The sequence below is a fragment of the Poecilia mexicana genome, unplaced genomic scaffold (genome assembly GCF_051168715.1).
Source record: "Poecilia mexicana isolate PSO_F unplaced genomic scaffold, ASM5116871v1 scaffold_5, whole genome shotgun sequence".
Taxonomy (NCBI): domain Eukaryota; kingdom Metazoa; phylum Chordata; class Actinopteri; order Cyprinodontiformes; family Poeciliidae; genus Poecilia; species Poecilia mexicana.
In genome coordinates, this window is record NW_028263374.1 from 24,436,915 (window position 1) to 24,459,726 (window position 22,812).

Below are 22,812 nucleotides of genomic sequence, written 5' to 3' on the forward strand. Positions count from 1 at the left end.
GTTCTTGATAAAATACCATTATCTTTTGTTATCTCAGAAATCTTGCATTGTATGTCTCAATTTTTACACAGAAAAATAGAGGAAATAGAAGATAATTTTTCCACATCTTACAGAAACTCTTAAATGCAGACTAAACTTAGACTGCAAACAGATTTTGTAAAACTAGAGCTACTCAACACATTTTAACATTTCTTATTTTCCTCAAGCAAATCCAAAACTGTTTTGTGACACTTGCTGTTACTGCTGGAAAGTTACCTTACTATGCAGACCATGATGCTAAAAATAATTCTTCAGGCAGAAAGCTCCAAAGAAACAACTTTATCAGTGCAGAGATATGGATTTTCATTTGATGACAAAGTGTAACAAAATCTGCTTAAAATCCACCCTACTGTGGAAATGTTGTACAAACACACAATGCACAGCCATGTTTTCTCACGTAAATGTAGGTCGGTTATACTCACCTGAAGCCTCTTCTTTGATCTGACATTTGAGTGTAAACTAATTCTATCCCAAGACAAACACTACCCTGCACATGTGCAGCTCACTGATGCTGCTCCTGCTTTTTAGTGACACTGACTAATTGGAAGCTAAGAAAGATGTCCTTGTATCAGGGCAGAGACATTACTTTTGGGGAGCATTACAGGGTTGGACAATGTTTTGTCCTAAAAGTCAGTTGGGCAGTCACAAAGTCCAAAAAAAATACCTAAATCTAGTGAAAGCAGAGTCATGTTGGGAACAGAGGATAAGAAAGGAAGTGGAAAGCTGTGCGATCGATTGGCAACCTGTTCTTAAAGTAGTAATTTGTCACAGTCAAAGAATTGCCAAAATTCACTTGTGATTAGGAGAGATTGTAGTGTTTCAATTTCAGCCATTACCCACCCTGACTATTTTTCTCATTTATTTCTCTTCAAAGATGTCAAGTTTTTAGATTATTTTGCCAGAAACGTGTTTTTGTATGTGAAGAATAAGATTTAATTTACCAGGTCTCAATTAATAAGAAATGCACACAGTCTTTTCTGCTGTGCCTTTTAATTGGGTGGGTATTTTCTTTACATCACCTTTAAGTTATAATTTTGTATCACTGTTAAAGTGTGTCGGTAAAATATGTACTTAGTTGGATAGTGCTGTAGTCATCTGTCATACATGTTTTGAAAACATTTTTTCCAAAACATTCTTACAAAACCACACATACATAACAGACTTGACATGGAACTCTGCTAATTTTAAGACCTGTATTTTTTCTGAAACATTTTTGTTGATTAGTCACAAAAATCATAATCCAGTTTAGTTAAAAATGAATTCTGAAAAAGTGACTAATATAATCTAATTAAATGTAATTTACCATTCAAAGTGCTATTCTGTTGGCAAGGAGGGTTGTACTATATTAACAGGAATAATGCCAACAACTGTGACTGCAGTTATTAATTAATAATATTTGTTATTAATATTAATAACAATTTATTCCTAATTTTCTTTGTTTTACACTTACAACAAGAGAGGATACCTTCTGTCTCAAGCAGTTGCTGAGTGAGCAGATTGGATAAAGACACAAACAACCATAAAAATATCCATGCTGCCTGAAAACAAATCTAAGTGTGGCAATCAAAAAAGTTGATGTCAGAAAAAGAGTTGTGTTAAAATCAAATAATAACGAGAGCCAGATTAGGTGGAGCTTATTTTTAGTCTTTCCCCTGAAGCAGAAGCCTATTCTTTTATTACTAAAATTAGTTAAAAATATAAACAAATTTCCATTAAAAAGATAAATAAACAAAAATAAAACGGAGAGGTCCTCTGTCATTGTAGAAACAGTGTCTCACTAGCATAAACATGCTGGTTGCTGTAGTTTCTGCCCTCATCCTGTTTTTAGAACATCAGAACTACAACAAAAAGTGTTGAAACTATTTCATGAATAGATTGGTGTCATCAATTTGAAATATCACATTCCATAAAAATTGTCCTAAAACTTGCTAGGTACTGTCTGCATATATCAAAGTAATAGGAGTATTCTGCTGCCCATGCGAGAGAGAGATAACTGCATTATTTGAAGGTACAATGAAATCAGCTGTCAAGTCGAGATGAAATATGGCAGTGTAGATTATAACTGCTTTCTGCCTTTTTCACAAGGTTCTGATAAAAAAGGATGACACAATGAATGAGTTTTGTGAAATTATTGCCAAATGTCAAAGGTGCTAATATTTTGAAAAGCTTCTTTTCCAACCGAGGTAATTAATGTGTTACTACCTTTGATCTTTCGAAGAGCTGGAAGCAGAATCACTTGGCATTGCTCTTTAATCCTAACATCTAAAGAGGAGAAAACACAAAAAGGTGCATTTGTTGATTCTAATTAGAGCTCACTTAAAATTCAAATTGTTAGCCAACCTGCTTTGGACTTGATCCATCTTGAAACTAAGATGTTTTCTTTCCTTTGTTTCAGAGGCAGTAACATTTTTAATCATGTTCATTGTGACGATGATATTGATTAAAGACAAACTGGATCATTTTTTTGGGTAGTTTCAATATTTGGTAACAATCATTATTACTGTATGTGGAATGAGTCACATTAGGATTAGTTTTGCTACCATATCCCATTAATTTGTATTTCAGTGCTCTAAAAGGATAATTGACTGAAACACACACCCAGTTGTTTCCCTCAGGTGTGTGTAAGTGTGGTCAGGAAATGAATGTGAGATCTTTGCAGAGCTCATAAGTAATAACTCTTTCAGAAATTTAATATTGCCTTAGGAGACTGAGTGACAGCCTGACACTTGACCAATGTTATGTCATGTCCCATGCATATTCATGAACCACTCTCTGCCCTGCATGCAAATATTACTAGAGCAGGTGGTGGGCTTTCGTAATCTGTAAAAAAAACCCTACACATTCATGAACATTGAAGCTTGATAATTGAAATAAAATAAATAAAAATAACAGCATTTGTTTTTGGATTGGAGAGAATGATGGTGTTTATTATTCATTATCAAATAATGAATAATTATTATTCATTATTTGAAGATGCGAATGAATCCAGTTTTCCTACACTGAGCAGAGGCAAAAGGAGATCAGCCACCTTCACACCTCAGTCAGAAAGTCAAACAGCAGATGTCCAGTCTTAGTCGGTGTGTGTGTGCATGTGTATCTGTTTGTGCATGAAAGACAGTTCACTTATCTGCTGAATTTAAATGTTTGCTAAGTACACTTTGAAGATTTGAATTTAGGTTGTTGTACAGATTATCTTTACCTTCACCAGTATACTTTATATTCCTGCTGGGATTCTAAAAATAGCACATTTGTTGAGTCTGCCGCTGAAATAACGTAGAACTTGATTTAATGAGTTATCCAACAGTTGGCCTGGCCTTTTAAACGTCTTTGCCTGCCTCCCTGGCTCCTCTTTCTCAACAGATCCAGTCACCCAGCTAACACAACAGGTTTCCCTAAGTCTGTTGTACAGCTGGGCGGACCTGTTGATGTTCTGCCTTGGCGCCACAGCACACCTGATACAGGGTGCACAGTTGTTTTTCCGGGAGGCATGTTTGTTCTTCGACCTCTCCTCAAGTGAAAACAGTTCTCGTTTGTAAGGGGAAGAATTTGAGCCTTAGGAGGTGGTGTCATTGGACCGTGGCTCATTTCCCTTGTGGTGTCCTCACCCAAGAGAGACTCTGTCCATCATACTCATGCTGCCGTAATCAAAGTCAGTGACGTAGGATACCAACTGTCACTGCTGGAGCAAATCCCAGAAATTGGCCATCATCTACCGGCCATATGCCTTGCAAGCTCTGTGACTGCGTGACACCAGTATTTAAAAATACCTTTCTGTTAGTGTGTAGGAGGAGGAAAGATAGTGCTTCCCACCGCCACGGCAATTTTAGCTTGTGAAATCCCATTCATCTTTGGCAAGATATTGAATAATAAGCTAAGTCACAGTAACCACATGATGTCTGTGATTGAATTGCCATATTGTTTTTTTGTTTTGTTTTTTTTTTTTGCTTATTTTTTACATAAGTCCTACAACAGCTGAAAGTGAATGTTTTGTAGGTTTTTATTTATATCTATTTTTTTTCAATAGGTATGAAAAAAACAAATGTTTTTATATCTAAAATAGACATTTTTCCATATCTATTGAAATGAAGAGATCCACCCTACTATGGAAATGTTATATGTTCAGATATGCTTAAAATGATGATTTATGAAGAGAATACATTATATAAGAGAATACATTTTATATATATATATATATATATATATATATATATATATATATATATATGTGTGAATTGAATTATCTTTCCACCTCAAAAAAAAGAATTGTTAAAATAATAGGCCAAATTATCATGATATCCGTACCCATGATGAGTGCATGTAAATTACTGACCAGAATCATTGATAAATTATCTGTAATTAGCAGTTTATTACAAGAATAATAGAACATTTTTGTTATCTTGTGCATTTTTATTCGTCAACCAGTGGTGCAGCTCTCATATGCCATGCATCCCACTGCTTCAAATATTCATTTTTTTCCTCACATTTACACCTTCAGAACACATGTCTTTAGTATGCCAGACTACATGGCAAGATAGGAAACAGTGTTACAGCAGCTTGACTGCAGAACTCCAGATGTAGGCTTCCATGCATTACTGGTTGGATGTCCTTAGTTTGGTTCTTATTGCATGTGTCCCTTGGTTCACTGATTTAACATACTGGAACCAGAGTGCATGTGACGTAGGTATCTTTAGGGGGATTCTTAATCATTATAAATCACGTAGTACGTATTTATAGCCTGATGCCACATAGCATGCAATTTAGAGGCTGTAAAGTCAAATTCTATTTTAAAAATTAATGGAAATCATACAGCCAACTTCAAAACCTTTTGCATAAGCAGTAAATCCCCTCATAATTATTATTATAATACTGGAATCTGTTTGTTCCTTTTTCTGCTGCACCCTATTGTTTTAGGAGGTGGAAATGAAAGCCTTGCGCGGTCCGCTGTCCACACCAAGACAAGGGAATTAACTCTCTGAGTACCTCTTATCTCGCTGCCTCCATACTCCACCCCTTGCACTCTCATTCTTTTCCAGTAATGAGTATCTACCCAATTTAGTTCTCTTTCTCTCCAAAAGGGAATAAATCCAGCATAGTCCTTTGGATGAAAGAACCTGCAGGTCCCTGGCCTCTCGCTCTGTGACCTTAATTGACAGGAAATTGTATTTGTCGCTCTCCCTCGACGTCAAAACAGGTGTCCAGCAGGATTTGTTCTCCATGCTCAGTACAATAACCTTTGTCTTGTGTGTGTCTCCTTTTTTCCTTTCAGCTTCTCCTAAGGGTCCTAAACTCTTCATGACCCCCACTAGGGCAAAGGTTGGGGACACAGTGCGCATCTCTGTACAAGGATTCCAGGTAGGCTTCCAGGGGTTTTACAGAAATGGACGGATTTAGTGTAGGCAAGTGTTTTTGCACATTCACAGAAAGGTCTATTCAGATTTCAGATTTGGGAGTCAAAAATCTGAGCATAGACATGATTTTTCATTCTGATGTTTATGTATGCTCATAAAATATTCACTTTTACAAAATTGGGTTTCAAATTTTAATTTTATCATTTCAGTATTCTTGATTATGAAGACAAACATTGTATTTATATCAAACTGTTTGCATCATCTCTGAAGCCAAACAGAAGTGCCTTAAATCTTTCTGAGCCCCTCAGACGGTGAGACGTGTAATAAATGACAAGCAGTCTGAAAGACTTGGATGGAAAAAAAGGGTTTCAGTTATTCTCTTCCATTTTAATAGTCTAATGGGCTTGGTACAGGCGACGTCGCTCCCTCTCCATTCATTCTCTTTGGAACATGCGCAATGGGGTGACGGTCGCTCGCGCTTCTCCAGCCAAGCAAATGCTGAAATTTGCACACACGTAAAAGCGATGATACACACAAAAGTGGAAAAGTGTTCAAATTTTGTCGCCGTCGCTGATGTCGTGTCTTGTGTATTGGGTTAACCAAGAATGACGGAAAACGGTTGCTTTCACTATCATTCATCGCTCACCAGATCCACCGGCCAGTGGATTCACCATGAAGAGCAACACTTTTGAGAACCGTGTGTTCAAGAATGTTTGAGATTCCATAGCTACGTGTACTGCTTGCTACATTTCCACAGAGAATGGCCGGTGATGCTGCATGTCCTTTGGACAGCCTGATTGGTGCAGCACGCTACATCAGCTTGGTGTTGCATAAAACACTGATGTGAAGTTGTCGTCATCTCTTTGAGTTTATTGTTGGTTTGGTGTGGATTGCCTCCAGTTTGGGTCAGAATGGCAGTATTGTTCAAATATGCTTAAAATGATGATTAAAAAAATTATATCACGTTCCACTAAGATTATGTTTACATACAACTCAATTGTATTTTAAGTTACTGTTTTATTTTCAGATATGTTGCTTCTCTATAATGTTAATGTATATGTTTATATAATGTGTATAATGGCTGTTCATATGGGCAGGAAGAAGAAAAAAAAAAGGTATGCCAATGAAATATATGCTGTGTGTTACTAATTTAAAATTGAAGTATTTGAAGCAGGATTTAATCAAATCACCCAAATAATCAACATTTAATTGAATTGTGAGGTTCTCAATACCCAGCTCTAATTCCTATTATGTGTGAATAAAAAAATAAAAATTGTGAACCTCATTTTTTTTTTGCCATAAGCCAAATACTGACATGTCATTAAATTACTTTATTCACTGTATTTTGTGATTTGCTCTCTATAAAACCTTATGTAATAAACCTAATCTAAAGAGGAAAACAACTTAATATGAGTGACTGTGACCTGTTTAATGTGTTTAAGGATCACAAACAAAGCACCAATCCAAGTCTCCATGATATGTTTGTTACTGCTGCATAATCCTAAATTGACTTTGTCCCTCTATCATAGCCTGCTAAATAGAGCTATGCCCCTGGTGAGACTAGCCTGGGGATAGTGATGGTCTGTTTGACAGTAATGTCACACCAAAACCAGGCACCCAGACCCAGTCAGGTGAAGAAAATAGGACTAATCCTTAAATAGAACACACCAATGACCCAGAGCACAAATCTCCTTCCCAGACACTGCTCAGCAATCACAAGTCAGATGTCATGTTTGATTTATATTCTTTATTTTATGAGAACAAATTAATATTCTATATTGTTGTTGGTTTAGAGCACTGAGCTATTGGCTGCACATGTTTATACATGTGTTTGTGTTTGCTCAGTGACCTTGGGATTCTTTTAAAGCGTCTCTTTGAGCAGAGTTAAGATTGGTTATAACAAACAGGCTCGGCCATGAAACGAAGCCAGTCAGGACCTTCAGCAGCCTGGCATTAACGGATGCAGACTGATCAAGAAGAAAATTTCCCTTATCCTTCACTGGACGTGGGTTTTAGAATTTCACAAGTAGATAGAGCTACGTGCAAAGACTGATAAGTTTGGCTTCTGCCTTTCAGATAACACAAAAGGCTCCCTTACCAGCTTCTTGGTGATGAACCTTGTAAGCTATTTTTCTTCATTTTTGAAAATAAAATAAAATAAAATGGTTAACTTAATATGTCTGAAATTCTGTAATCCCTGGAATAGGCCAGCAGGTTGTGACAATGTTAACATTAACTCAAAAGAGGAAGAGTCAGAGCATTGCCAAGTAGATAGCAGGGGTTAGGGTTAGCCCATACAACCTGTTAGTATGGATGGGTGAATTAAGTTTCTTTGTAGACATGTGCAGAAGTTTATTTGAAATGTTATATACAATAAAGATGTGATGATTTATATTTTTGATGTACGCTAATGATGAACACACCAACACAGAATCCACAAATACCTTATGTAAATATATGCTGTGCTGCTGTATTGTGACAGAAAGGTAAATACGCTGATTGTGGGTTTAAATATCTCTGCAGTAAGGCTCAATTTAAAAAAAAAAACTGCTCCTGCTAACTTTGTAAAATGGTCAACTGTAGCACAAAGAGGATCTGCGTAAAGCTGTTGTAAAGTTAAGTGTTGATTATTAATGCATGTTGTTAACTTGCCATGGCATTAGGGGGAAATTGGAACCTGTATAATTCATGTGCGCTTTGCCTTTAATCGCTCGGATGAGACCCACAGTCTATGTCTGAGCTGCCTTGAACTTTCATTGTCTTCTTTCTTCTCTTTTCCCCTCTTTTCTGTCTCAATCCCCCAATGGGTGTTGGTAGAATGAAGTATTTCCTGAGCCACTCTTCACCTGGACACGGGTGGGAGGCCGCCTACTGGATGGCAGTGCCGAGCGTGAGGGGAGAGAGCTGATTCTGGAGAGAGTGCCGGCAGAGCTCAATGGCTCCATGTATCGCTGCACAGCCCAGAATCCTTTGGGTTCTACAGACACACACACTCGTCTCATAGTTTTTGGTAAGTAAATTTATGTCTGCAACACAATTCAGCCGTAGTTTGAAGGATTTGCCGCACTAGCACTTAAATTGTAATTGCAATTCCATTCCTTTTTTTTTTTTTTTTAGCTATTTGACATAATAAAGTATAAACATTTATTTGATTTGCATCCACAAGAATGATCTACAATTGTACAATTATACAGTTAAATTAAACATAAGTTTATAATTTTCCTATTTCATTTTGCTTTATGTACAGTAATTTTGATAAATACTTATTTAATTTGAAATCCATGTGACCACATTAAGATATAAATCATTGATGCGACTAAGTGTGTGATTAATAAGAGATTGTCTTTTAAATTGGATCAAACATACAGACATGTTCTTTGGAGCACTTATTTTCTCCAAAGGATTTTCTAACTGTCACTAATGACATGCGTAGATCTGTACTTTATCCAATGCCAGAAAACACCCTTGGCATCAAATGCTTGTGACAAAATTCAAAGAACATTTGTTGCTGATAGTGGTGCAAAAACACTTTCTTCAACGCGAGGGCTAAGTTTGTGTATTGCTCTAAATTTCGATGTATTTGACGTGCCTGTGCTAACATGGGAGCTCTTTCTTCTTGGGTAATGTTTGCTCTGGGTACTCTTGGAGAGCAGGCTTTGCTATTTTGTGCCCTTTCCCACACAGAATTTCAATCAGATATGTTCTGCCATTACTTGCTGTCACGCCGGTGTTACTTTGACACATTGGTGTTATGTTGAAACATGACACACTTCTCCTTAAAAGTCACCCGATTAGTCACGATCACCTTGATTGCGGTTGATTTAAATTGCTGCACTGCGATACCAAAACCAGAGCTGAGTGTTAAGGCAGAGGACATTTTGCATTAGCCAGCAATTTTAAAAATATTTTTATAGCCATTTTGAATGTGAAGGACCTTCCGTCTTCACTCTTGGCTTCATAGACAAAATATTGTAAAGTCCATCATCAGTTTATTAATAAAACTTTGCATTTTCTCCTTGAGCTATTACTGTATGTAGCATTGATATATTTCAACACTCCCACGGTATCAGCTGCTCTTGTATTTCTGATGCAACTGCAGTTCAGTTACAGCACTGTCGCTTTGAATAGAGTCATCGAAAGCTGTCGCATGATAGAGGACTTTGAAAGCTCAAATGAATAAAGCTGTCAAGGTTTACTCATCAGCTAGGTAAATATGTATTTTATGGTTTCACAGTTGTTTTGTTATGCTCAATGAAACTATGTAATAAAAAAGTAAAATAAAAAATAAATATATATATATAAATAAAATCTCATTAAATGTATGGATTCGCAATTACGAATGTCAGATGCTAATATTTGAGAATTTGGATGATGGTGGCTTACTTAATGCAAAAATAGACAAAACATATCTTCAGTTTTATGGGCAGTATCTCGTAAGACGGGTAAAAACAGATTTAATATAAAATAGCTGCCATTGCCATGTTATCACACACAATTATGAGAAATAATGCTGACTGTTGATAGTTGTCCAGCTTATAGTCGTTGATATCCTCCATATGGAGAGTACGCCACAAAAACATTATTGCTAAAGAAACAGGCTGTTCACAACCTGCTGTGTCCAAGCAGTAAAAGGTGAATGAGCAACAGGGGTAGCAACAGCCTGGAGAGGATTACAAAACAAGGCATGATCAAGAGGTTGGGACAGACTGACAAGGTAGGAGCGACGGAGTCTGTGCTTCAGCAGCCACTACACATACCCAGAACAAGGGCCACCACTGTCGTAAATCCTTGTCTTATGCCACTCCTAAACAATTTTGGAAGCGTCTGACTTGGACATAAAAGGAAGAGGAAAAAAAGAGTGGCAAGTTGCTCTGTGGTCAAAAGTAATCTTTTCAGTTGAAAGTAAATGTTGCATTTCATTTGGAAATCATCTCAAGAGGTTGTGAGAGACAACCTCTTGAGCTCCCAAACTGCTGAACATTCAGAGTGGGCTCCCTAAAAACACCTCAGCTGTGTCACAGCTATGCCCCTCTGCAATGAAGCAATAATTCATTCAGATGTAGCCCTACAGTAGATAGAGGTACTTCTCAACAAGTTATCATTTCAAAATTAAAGTCAATTTTATTGGTTTTATTTAATATTCAATTTTTTTTCAGGACTTTCATTGAGTCTTACTCATAATTATTAAAACATGTAATAAATTCCTGTCCTGTGTCAAATCTACCTAATATATGAGTTTTGCTTTTTTAAATTAAATTACTGAAATAAATTAACTTTTCAATGTTTCAAGACTTGTTGGAAAACAGGGTGTATCCATTTTCATTCTCTTACAGTGTAAGACACTTATTTGAACAAAATTTGAAGTATCTTGCAAATTCAGAAATTACTGAGCAAGTCTAATAAGCACACACTTTAAAAGGTAAAGAGCCACTTTAAGAAGGCATTTTGCTAGGAAGAGCACTACAGTCTATTTAACACCCTGATGCATCATCCAGTGTCATTGGCTACGTGCATAGTATGGCCCATCTGTCTGTCTGCTCCTTGTAGATTGCTTCCACTCACGCTTAGGGGAAGTAAATGGTGATTAAGTGACCTTGGCACAATCCCTGAGGTCTTAAAATGAGACATTCCTCTCTCCCCTGGGGTTGAAGAGATGTTTTGGGAATTTGTTTTCTTTGCCAGGTCTTCAATATATGCAATCAAAAAAAAAATTATATATATATACATATATATATATATATATATATATATATATATATATATATATATATATATATATATATATATATATATATATATCTGTTGGCTCCCTACCTGTACCTGCAAGCTGAATTAACATATTAAGTCTTTCACCACTCCGAGTGGTAATATGGTCTTACATAATTGTAAAAGGAGTCAGACAAATATAGTCTGGCAGCGGCAAACAAAAGATAAACTGTACTTAGATGAAGAAGCCCACACAGATATGTATACTTAAGCAAATTTGCTGGGTGTGGTAAGCACATGGGTGCACACAGAGTGGACACATTAATTTTGTGTTTGTGTGGCTCCAGTGAGACCAGAGCAGTTTCACGTTGTGCTTTACATGTACCTTCCATCTACTTATATGCAAAGTTAAACATCCAAAAATAGCTCGCAGAAGGGAATTAAAGAGTGGTTTAGGGCTGTTGTAAACGAATATTTTAGTAATCGAGTAATCTATCGATTATTCTTACGATTAATCGAGTAATCGGATAAAAAAAATTATAAAATGAAATATTGGTAAATCTGGCATAATACCGGTGTTACTATCAGATATCAATATCAGTCCAATTTTTCATATTTGAGCATCCCTAACAGTTGCTTTTTTTAGTTTAGAAAACTAACCTGTAACAATAATAGCTCACTTTCTAAGTTAACCAGAAGAAAAGTTATAGAAAAATCTGAAATTATATTGAATTTAATAACAAAGAGGCAGGCTCACAAATATGCTTATAAAAAATGTCTACAATCCAGCTTTTAGTTTATGTATTCATCTTCAGTGAGTTTAATAGATTAATTAAACGCACCTTGCCACCTAACCTGTCACGCTTTGGGTTTGAAAATACGGGAAATGCCGCCTGGAGTGGGAAGAGAGGGCGAATGAACGAACATGGGGTGGAGGGGAGGAAATAGACCAGCGGACTGACGAACCGTTAGACCGGGGGACGAACACGGGGGGAAGCAATACGGGATATTTACGACACCTTCACTGGTCACACTCAGAAACTCATCTACCAGCCATGTACGATGCGCTCCGCCACCCGTTTCTTCAGACCGGGATATGAAATTTATTGTGCGGTTCGTCGGTAAAGCTACATTTACACGGTAAGCATCAGCTACTCAGCCGCCCGCCCTGTTCAGGCTATCCGCTCACCTCAGCGCTCTTCCCGCCGTTCGCTTTCAACCAGCAGCTCCGGAGGAGAAATGCTGCCGTACTCCAGGCATTCCCCCAGTCATGTTAAGGATGCTTATTGGTTCCCCAAAAACGATAAAAAGTCGGGCATTATCATCAATCAATAAAATCCCCACGGGCCAATCTTGAAGATTGGACTTTATGCCGCTGAGACTTAGCTTTTGTCAACAACTCAGAGGCGGAAGTGAGAGCTCCGCGCAACGCAAATGAAGTCCCGGCCGGAACACGGTGCGCTAACTAATAAAACATAAATTAACGAAGCTTCGAGGCAGGTAAATTTTCCTCGAGGAATTTTAGTAATCGAGGTACTCGAATCATTCGAGGAATCGTTTCAGCCCTAGAGTGGTTACTAACACTCTGCAAACCCTCCCGCTGCCTCCTTTGCAATTACTTTATCCCTGTGAGAACATTGAGAACACATTGTCAGAGATGTTGATGCAGTCTATTAAATGTAGAGGCTCCAAATCTCTTACCCATACCTGCTGGCCCTTAGCTGCTGTTCACTGCTCTTACTGCTTCTTGAAAAGTGTTCTGGTTGTTCTGTTGCAGTGCTTTGTGTTCCCAGGTCCATTAACAAGCTTCGGTCTTTCTTATCGGGGACGTGCCATTTATTGTGCACTTTGATAACTTTGGAATTCAGCTCCATTAGAGAAATGCAAGCTTTGTCAGAGAATGCATTTTTTTTCCTTCTTTCTTTCTTAGTTACATATTTTTTTTCTAATAATTTCATTCTTCTTTTCACTAAAGTACTCATCATCTCTATAGCAACTGCAGCATTTCATTGTCTCATCTCTTTTTCCCCAACAGAAAATCCGAGCATGATGAAAAACACGCAGAATCCCAACAGTAAGTATTTCAGCTCTTAGGATAACAAACTTGAGTGTGTGGTGTTAATGTATGGAGTGCAGCATAGCATAAGTACAATGTATGAAGTGATTCACCTTGTGTAAAGTCTTTGTGAGCAGTTCAGACAGAATTAAGCTATGACGGTGTTCACAAGTGGATACCACTTCAGTGACTAGCCAGGCACATCACTGTTGAAAAAGTGCAAGATTATCTGTGTTTCATATGTGCAGTGGGGGGCTCGTTTCTGGCTTCTCAGATTATCATATGTAAAGTGAAGGATTCTGCAGAGAAGCCACAGCGATGTGACAACAGACTCTCCATCCCTCTAATTTTGCTGTCTTTCCCTCCGCCTCACACTGCAATCTTTCTGTCTTTCCTTTTCCACTCTAAAATGTGCTCACTTTTGTTCGCCCAGTTTCATTCTACAATATATCTTGCTGCTTCAACCATTTTTTGGTTCATTCCCCATTGTCAACATTTCACTTTTTTTCTCTTATTCTTTATTCCTTTCCATCAGTGTTTTTTTCTGCTTCTCCTCTTAGCTCAGAGTCTCTGATTTGATGCAGATTTTCACTCACTCAGACCTTAAGAGGAGTGTAGATCATACTTTAGTGTGAAAAACATTCAGCTTTGGCAAAGTAACCAGAGTTTTGAGCCTTATCAGATGGGCCTCTGAAGCATGAAGTGGTTCACAACTCACCAAGACAGAAATTAGAGTGCGACCCTATATAGCAATCAGAGCTGTGATACAGTAGTAAGAAAAACTGAGTGAACTTTAACAAAAGACTCTTTAATGGCTCATCTAGATTAGTAAAGCTCATTTCCACCCACATCTCAGCTACACTGTAAAACCCACTCAAGGCAAGATTTTTGTCTTCAGTCAGAAAGCATGTAATCTACATTCATTTATTTGTGAAATGACTGTGCAGTCGACACTTGTTAGGCGGCTATAGATTCTGGGCTCCCTCAGCCGCTATGAAAGCAGGATATCCAGGTAGACATGCACATTTTCAAAAAGTGTTGCAAGGCTAATTAGATACTGAAATGAGTTTTGAATGCTTTTTTCATCACGTCAAATGTGAAACGCTGAAATGAATCACAATGGGTCTATTTTACAAGTCAGCTCTGTGGCTAGCAGGTCACACTCAGTTTCACTGCAAGGAGCTGGTTCACACAATGGTAATCTTGCCCAAAAAGACAATCCAGCCAAATTTTATCAGACTATTAAGCATGCCATGGATTGTGAGCCACTGCAGCCTGTATGAATATCAAAATTTTTAATTCCTTTCTGAGGGAAACAGCAATTTGCCTGTAACAAGAAAATTTGGCAAGTTTAAGCGATACAACTGTATCAATGTAATATTGTTTTTTTTTAAATACTGTTAGATTGAGTTACACCACTCTAACTTTGGATTTATGGAAATATGGTAAAATATGCAAAGTTTTAATTTGGATGTAATTACACACTTCTCTTATATCACATGTTATTGATAACAAAGAAGGACTTTGTTATCAATATACTGCAGACATGTTGGCAAGTATATGTATAACTTTCAACCTAATTAAACAGTTATTATAAAATTTAGTAAAATCATGAGCAAATAGAAAACAAGGATGTGATATTTGTTTTATAATGGAATTGCTGAACTTTGGTTTCACTACTTGATGTACAGCGGCGTACAACCACCTCATCTTCTGCTCTCGAATCAATTCTTCATGATAATTATGAGAAACCTATTAATACAAAGAAGGTCATGGACATGCATTTATGAATCCACATGAAAATACAGTTGCTAATTAATGTTAAATATGTTTTTTTTGTTAAACAGAATGTGTTAAGTAGAATTCATGACTTCTGGCAATTTACAAGCAACAAAGCATTAATAAAATATTTAGCATATTTTGTTTTGTTTTATTTCTTCTGTTTTTATGTAATGAGCTGCTAATGGACTGAAAAATTAATTTTATGCTATAATTATTTCAGTATAAGCTCCAGTGCATGCATGTAATGCCCAACTTTGTCCCAGTCTGCAGCAGGAAAAGCATCCCAGGCAGACAGTGATCAGAGTTGTCTTTGGGCTGATCTGCAGTAGTCAGGAAACAGTTTATTAAAATAAGGGCTTTTTACTCAACCTCAATCTTCAATTTCAGAAACATCACCTTGTTTATTTTTTTTTTTTTAGCTTCCCACACCAACTCTGTTGCTTCAAGTTAATCTTCATTTTGCTCTTTCTCTGCAAGCCATATCTGTGGCATGCAAATTTGAGAATGCAAATGCCATGGAAACCACGGGAACAGGTGTGTCAGAGCAAGGACAGAATTAGGTCAGAATGGGCATACACAGGTGTCTTGCATGCAAGTCAAATGGATGTACAACATGACGCCAAGAGGTTACAGTACATAAGCCTGAGCATTAAGGCTGAATGTCCAAATCCTTGTCAGGTTGACGGGAAGAACCACCAACAATGAGTTGGTGAAGGTTACAGAAAACATTTACCAGCTATTTGTGTTGCGGGCCGCGTTTGTTAATCTTTGTCAGTATTTCTCCCTGTGATGCAGCTTATCACACTGCGTTATTTGGCAATGAACTGCACTTATCAGATGAGGGAAACTGAAGACCTGTTCTCTGTCAAATATTACTGTATCAGCCTTGTCTAGCTGGAGTGCCAAATGTGTGAGGTTGTCAGGCCCGAGACAGACGTGTAAATGTAAAAAAACCTAATTTTTTAACAAACTCTCAGGAGAGAAACGTTGCTTTTTCTCAGTCAAAAAAAAGAAGCCACATTGCAAGCAGGAGGCTGTCATCATGTGATCTGCATTTAAAGCAGTGGTATGCAAAATTCAAATTCTTATCCTGTTTTGGAACACTTTAGGAATAGGAAACAGAGTGCCGGGGTTACGAGTGTACAGGTCCTTGCCACTGTTAGAAATAATAAGCTTCCTCTGGATTGTTTTTATTTAGCATAGAGAAAGGAAAATATTGCTTTTAGCATTTTAGGTCATGCACATAAAGCAATCGCTCAACATCTTCCTGCAGACATCCGTCCCACTGGTCTGAGAAAAATCAATTTGGCAGAAATGCTGAAAGATCTGAGCCAAACATATGAGGAAAAACAAATGGCTGGGTGACTTCCCCCCATGACTGTAGTCTGGAAGGGCACCTCAGATGATGATCCCATGCTTGAATGAGCCCATTACCTAATGAGAGAGTGTACTCGTTACAGCGATCCAGTTGTTGTTGAATGTTTCATGACTTGAATAAAAAAAGAGTGCACTCTGATGCTGGAACTTTGATTTTGTATTTTTTATTTTTTTGCTTCACTCATAATTACAAAGACCATCCAACTTTTTATGTCTAAACTTAAAAGGAAAAAAATGTTTCAACACATTGCTCAGACATACTAATCCGTTTTCACTACCAGGTCTAACAGCCACCAGATCATATGAAGTGCAGCCACACCTTTACGTCACCAGCTCTTCAGTGTGCATGTGAATGTTCTTTAGCCATAGACTTTCACTATCTGAATAAACAGTTTATGTCAACAAAGACACACCTACAGTCAGCAACAATCTTTCTCCTGCAGTAACTTTCATTTCAAAGCAGGATATCCTTTAGGGAATAAGAAAGGTCTTTACCAATCATACAGATTTAAATCAACAAAACAAACAAAATAAAATCTGGGTAAAAAATATCACCCATTCCACGCAGCAAGATATGACGTGAAGTAAATTGCAAAAACATTTAGCTTGATGCTGCGACAACTGATATATGAAGCAATATTGACACTTCAGAAGACATTTTCTATATAAGAGTTCTTTGCGCTCAAAAGTGGTTGTACTGCGGTCTCTTACAGAGAATGACAATCATAAATTTTGTAAATGGATGCAATCAAAACTATTCATCAGTTTTATTCTCCAGATGTACTCCTAGCAAGGTACATAAAATAAAAATAAATCATGGCAGCTTGTTGACTGGTGTCTCTATGGTTTATGGAGCAGAATTGTGTACAAAAACAGTTCTTATGCACAACAATTAATTTCTAATTTATGTGTATTATGGATATCATGATATTATATAACATCATTCTATGCAATTTGATCTTTGGTTTACAGTAAAGAATAAGTAATCCACACTAATGCAACTTGACCTCATTTAGATTTTATTAGGTAATTTTCTACATTTGAATTACTTATTTGTATATTTTTTTATATAAACAAACTTTACAACATGTTTCAGTATAATCAATCACTAATGAAGAGAGTTTTTTTGTAGATATTTTAAGTCTTAAATCCCATACTATTAGAACACTGCTGCCAAATTAACCGTCTGTTTTGTCTGAGATTGCAATTTTAAGAGACATTAACCAGAAACATTTACATCCCTAGGACATAAAGATATGTTTACAGTTGTATTCCCCTTTTATGTTTTCACAAAAGACCATTGTTAACAGTAACGCTGTATTGTTAAGATACAGCGTTACTGTTCTCAAGTTACATGGAAGGAGATTGATTGCTGTAACGATTTGCCTGATAAAATAATCATTATTGCACCAGGGTCAGTTTTAAGTAGTTTGAACTCCTGAAAAAAAAGGAGCCTCCACCCCCAATCAAAAATTGGGGGTCTGTTAACTGTTAACCTTCCACTAACCCTTCACATAACCTAGCTTAAGAAAAAGTCTTAACCTTCTGGTCCTCAGTGTGTCACAGGTTCTCTTTTCCCAGGCAGGGAAGCCTCTCTCTCACTAATATTGTTGGTTTTCCTGTAAACTGTGGTTTCTACAGTAGGCTTCAGACTTCTGTGATGAAAATCACAATGATGTTTAATGATTTTACATTTTGGGACAATTTTATGCAAGGCCCACATTTAAAATTACAGTGCAGGTAGGGGTTGCTAAAGCTGTTTGCATGTGAATGTGTGATTGGTTCATTTTCTTTTCTATGAACCGTAGCTCATGTTCATAGAAAATAACTTTTTGTGCTTTTTTTTATTTAACCACAAACTGTTTTGTACCAACTGATGAGGTCACAAGCCAAAGCATACTTGTCTACTACTAAAGTTGTTTTTTTAGTATTTAGTCTTCACCTTATATCTGGAGCTCAGGTTAAAATTACTGTGTTTTTCCAGATCTAAAATAAATTTTTCTCTAAAAGTTGTTGCATCATTAAACAACAGGGCTGAAAAGTGTTGATGGGAAAAATTTAAAGAGGAAATGCAAATACTGTAAGTGTGTCAGCAGTATCAGGATATGATATGCTGTCATTTTAACATGAAAAGTATAGACATCACTTTTAAAATGGCTTGAATTTGCTGCTCTTTGCTGCTCCTGCATACTCCACTGAAGTCAATTAATGGACATGCACTTAATAAAGTGCTGAGCTACTCTGGCTTCTGATAATTATTAAGAGGAATGTGGCAGTTCATATTATTATAGACAAAAAAAATAAAATAATTCAAGAACTGCTTTTCAGAGTTTAGCTAAATAGTCAAGGGGAAAATCATGGAAACTTACACACTATAGAGTTCTAGGATGTCGTAAATTACATTCTCTTAATTAATCTTGTTGCATTTGAATGTCATGAACATGAGCTGTTATAAATCAAGAGGAAATCAATGTCTGATTCATGTTGGGGTTTTTCTTTCCTTTTTTGCAGATGAAGCCACTCGCACAGAAAAGCGTGGACTGACGTGGCTTGCACTTGTTCTCACAGTTACAGTGGGACTGACGTGAAACTGCTTCTTCAAGACACTCTCCCTCACAAATATAGACACACATTTTGCCCATACAAAACACAACATCTGAATATGCACACAGAAAAAAAACATACATACAGTTCAAAGACCTTCCACAATCCTGCAAGCCTACTCCAGTCATCAACAGACCCTCTTGTCATCTGTCAAACAAGAATCAGTGCCACCACGTGATGGTACTTTGTTTTATAACAAAATTATATTCAAGATAATATAAAAAGAACAATGTGATGAACTTCACAGTTACCACCTCCTATATAGTTCCATCCTATTACTTTTTTTTTTGTTCCTTGTCCCAAGTCTGCCTGTTGATTAAAAAAAAAAAATCTGATGATTTAAAACAGAAGAAAAAAAGCATTTGGATTTTATTTTCATGAGTCACAATATTATTGGTGTTTTGTGAAATGTGGACAAATGGAACTGGCTTTGACTGCACCATCCTATCAACCACTCCCATCTGTTACATGTCCTGGAATGGACCAGATTAGCAACAAGCTGTAAAATGATGGGAGAACAGACCTCCAGATGCTCCGAGGGAACTTTCATATATATATATATATATATATATATATATATATATATATATATATATATATATATATATATATATATATATATAGCCTATATACTTTTTCTTTCTGATGGCTAGGAATGTACATGAAGATTTAAATGCATTGAGAAATCTGGAGAAATCTCTTTTTTGAGTGTATTTTGTGTACTACAGTGTAAATACTGAAAAATAATTAAAGAAGTTATATGGGTGACGGTGAGGAATGGGTGCTGAGATTGTTGGAGTTTATGCTTCTCCACCTTTGTTTGTACTTCATTCAACTTTCAGATATAATTCTTGATTGAGAGGAAGGAAAGAACATTATTTCTGTTTGTCACTTAGGCTTTTTATAAGAATTTGGCTGTTCTTCTAAGGATAGAGAAAAAAAAACAAAAAAAAACATTTGTCTGCTGTTTTGGGGTTGTGGTGCATGTGACTTTTGAAGATTCTTTCTCCTTTTCATGTGTTGCAACTGACAGCACCGCAGCTCTTTGTCACTAGCCTGTAACCCAGCTATTTACTTGTGACCTACATTGTGTAAAATGCGTAACTCTTCCCCAGACATTACCAGTACAAGTAGGATCATTTTAGCCGCCATTCCAGGGTGGAGCTCACAAGAGGCAGCTTGTGTAAACAGGGTTGTTGCATTTGTTTCATTTCACCTGTATTAAAATGGAGAGATGATAAAACTCACAAGCCTTGGCTTTACTTACCGTTGAGCAAGAGTTTGACATTTTTCTGATACACATGTTGCATTCTATACTTGAAAGGTTACAGAAATTGCTGATGTCCTGTTGTTAATAATCCTACAAAATTAGGCCATGCAAATGCATTGTTTTAATTTTTGCTTTCATAGGGGAAAAAAAAATCTATGAAAAATTTTTTTCCATAGTTTTAGAACCGATTTGATGTTTTACTGTATGAAATTCTCATATGTTTTCTTTATGCTTTTCAGGTCATAGATGACTAATGAATCGCTTAGTGAGACAGATCTTTTTGTTTGTCATATTTTCAAAGTTCAATACTGCTGTTTTCTGGAGTTTACGGCTCTGTAGCTAAGGTAACAGGCAGTTTTAAAGTGGAGGGGTATTATATGAAATTGATGTTTTTTAGCTTTGTATCATGCTACAATGTTATTCCCCCATTGAAAGCATAATTATGTCATACATATTTATGGATCTTTGAATCTCCTGTGTTGGCCATTCAGGGATTCTTGCTCATACAAAGTGGCGCCTATTTCTTCATGACTCCTCTGTGGAGCTGAAATCTCCAGCCAAACTTCCTCCTCAGAGATCACCCCTCCCCCACGCCTTCCCCACAGAGTTCCACCAGACTAGCAGCAGCAATTAGCATACACCTGGTGGTGAGTCTGCTGAGCTCATCAGACAAACTACGTCTCAGTCCAACTCTCTTAAGGACAGTTGCAAATGGCGCAGTGACGGAGAATTGCTGTGAAGACTTACTGGAGGTGGAGTGTGAGAAAGATAGGGGGCTTCAGACACACAGGCCAAATATCAAGACATCAAATTTCTTTGAAGTTATTTTTCATATAAAGAGCATTTTTTTTATAAATACTGAAGGTAATTTTGGTTCAATCAATAAAATGTGGAAAATACAAAATGCTGCCCCTTTAGAGCTTTGATTAGTTTTCTTGTTTATTAGTAATGAGTTCACAGTGGATCCTGGTCCATCCACTGTAAACTATTATTGGTTTGTAATTATGTTCAGTATGCAATGTTCTGCATTTTTCTTTACATTTATGACTCACTTTACGCTGAAGACGGAGAAGCGGATCAATTTCTAAATGCATTAGAATATGCAAATCATCTTGATCATACATGGTCATGTTGAATCATTTTAAAAGTGCAATCTTTTAAAATGAATAATGTGGTTAATCACATTTTTTGATTATGTTTGAAATTGCTCAATTATATCTAGCCTAGCATAGATAAACCTAAACTGAGCAGACATTTTTAAATACAGTATAAGACTTTATTATCGTTTCTGAAAAATACAAAGAAAGATGCTCTATTTAATCACCTAGCCACTGTTTACTGGTGTAGTCAGGGACAGATGGAAACTGTGTGTAAACTTTTAGCTACGGGGTTTTGTCATTATTTGTTTTTCTCAAACTGGTTTGTCAGTAAAGCCATGGCAAAACAACACTCGGCCACTAACTAGGCAAGGGTACTGCTTCCAAGTTATATTGACCTGCGTAAAAACACCAATTAAAATGCATCTTGTGCTTTCTTTCCTCATGTTGCCATAAACTGATCAACCATAGCAGATGGTGAAAATAAGAAGTGCAAGTGTCTCAACACAAAAAGTCTATAGATTTCAATCACACTCTTGTTTTTCTACTGGGAGCAACAGTGAGGATAAGAAGCTGCTTTCATGGCCTATTTGTGAATTATTCAGAAGTCAACCATGCTCGCAGAATCCAGTTTCTTTTTTTGTCATCAGGCTTGACTATCAGATGACCACAGAACCCTTGCAGCTGACAGGACACCTGACACACCCTCTGAAAGAGTCCCACGTAACGTATCTTTATAATGCTTCACAAAGGGCTGGTGAAATAAAAAATCTGTTTTGTTCCTGATTGTAGGCTTGCTCTAGTATGTTATCAGCAACAATAATGACAGCCTCACAGTGGAGAGTGGCATGTTTCACGTATGACAGAAATACATGTTTACATCCAGTGGGAATAAATGGCACTGTCAGTTTTCACAATGGAAAATCTTCTGATTGTGTTTTTCATGGCCACCTGACAGTTCTGTTTTTGTATTGCCGTTTATCTTTTTTGTGGCCTACCTTTCTTTGGGCTTATTTCCAGAAATAGTAATTTAGGAGACTTTGCAGGCACAAGGTCGAACCTTTGCTCTTTGTCATAGCTATGCAAACAGATGTATCCTGGTTATTAACCATTTGCTAGATGCACCCATCATACCTCTCCACCCCTTATTCAAACTAGACTTTGCTACTGCAGCTCTAAACAAAGTAGGAAGTTAACGAAATGTTATCCATGATTATGTATCTGATACATTTTTCAGCAAATTGTAAGCCAGTCCACTCTTTGACATGTTTGATTTGCAGCAGCATGGACACAAAAAACGTTTTTGTTCTTTTAAAGGTATCATTGATCTGAATATGTAGATGGCATTTAAATGGTTTTAAGAAAAACAAGAGTGAGTCAGCAAGCCAAATATTTGGATACTCTGTGGATAGTAAAAGAAACTGCATCTGACTCGCTACAGGTGGTGTATGAAAGTGCCCCGCCTCTCCAGAGCAAGGGATGCAAATAGCTACTCTAAAGCTATCATTTTACACTTGATCCTTTGGGCAAAGA

The 22,812-nt window shown here is 36.9% G+C and overlaps 1 protein-coding gene across 1 annotated transcript in view; it reads left to right on the forward strand.

The window, feature by feature from the left end:
* The window catches only part of igsf21a (immunoglobin superfamily, member 21a), a 122,028-nt gene extending 102,583 nt beyond the window's left edge, over positions 1–19,445 (forward strand). The window contains exons 6-10 of the mRNA XM_088005776.1: positions 5,306–5,405; position 5,441; positions 8,205–8,397; positions 13,129–13,167; positions 18,820–19,445. Coding sequence (XP_087861902.1) covers positions 5,306–5,405; position 5,441; positions 8,205–8,397; positions 13,129–13,167; positions 18,820–18,896 — 410 coding nt within the window. The 3' untranslated portion in view covers positions 18,897–19,445. The remainder of the gene's footprint in view (positions 1–5,305; positions 5,406–5,440; positions 5,442–8,204; positions 8,398–13,128; positions 13,168–18,819) is intronic.
* The last annotated feature ends 3,367 nt before the right edge of the window (positions 19,446–22,812 follow it).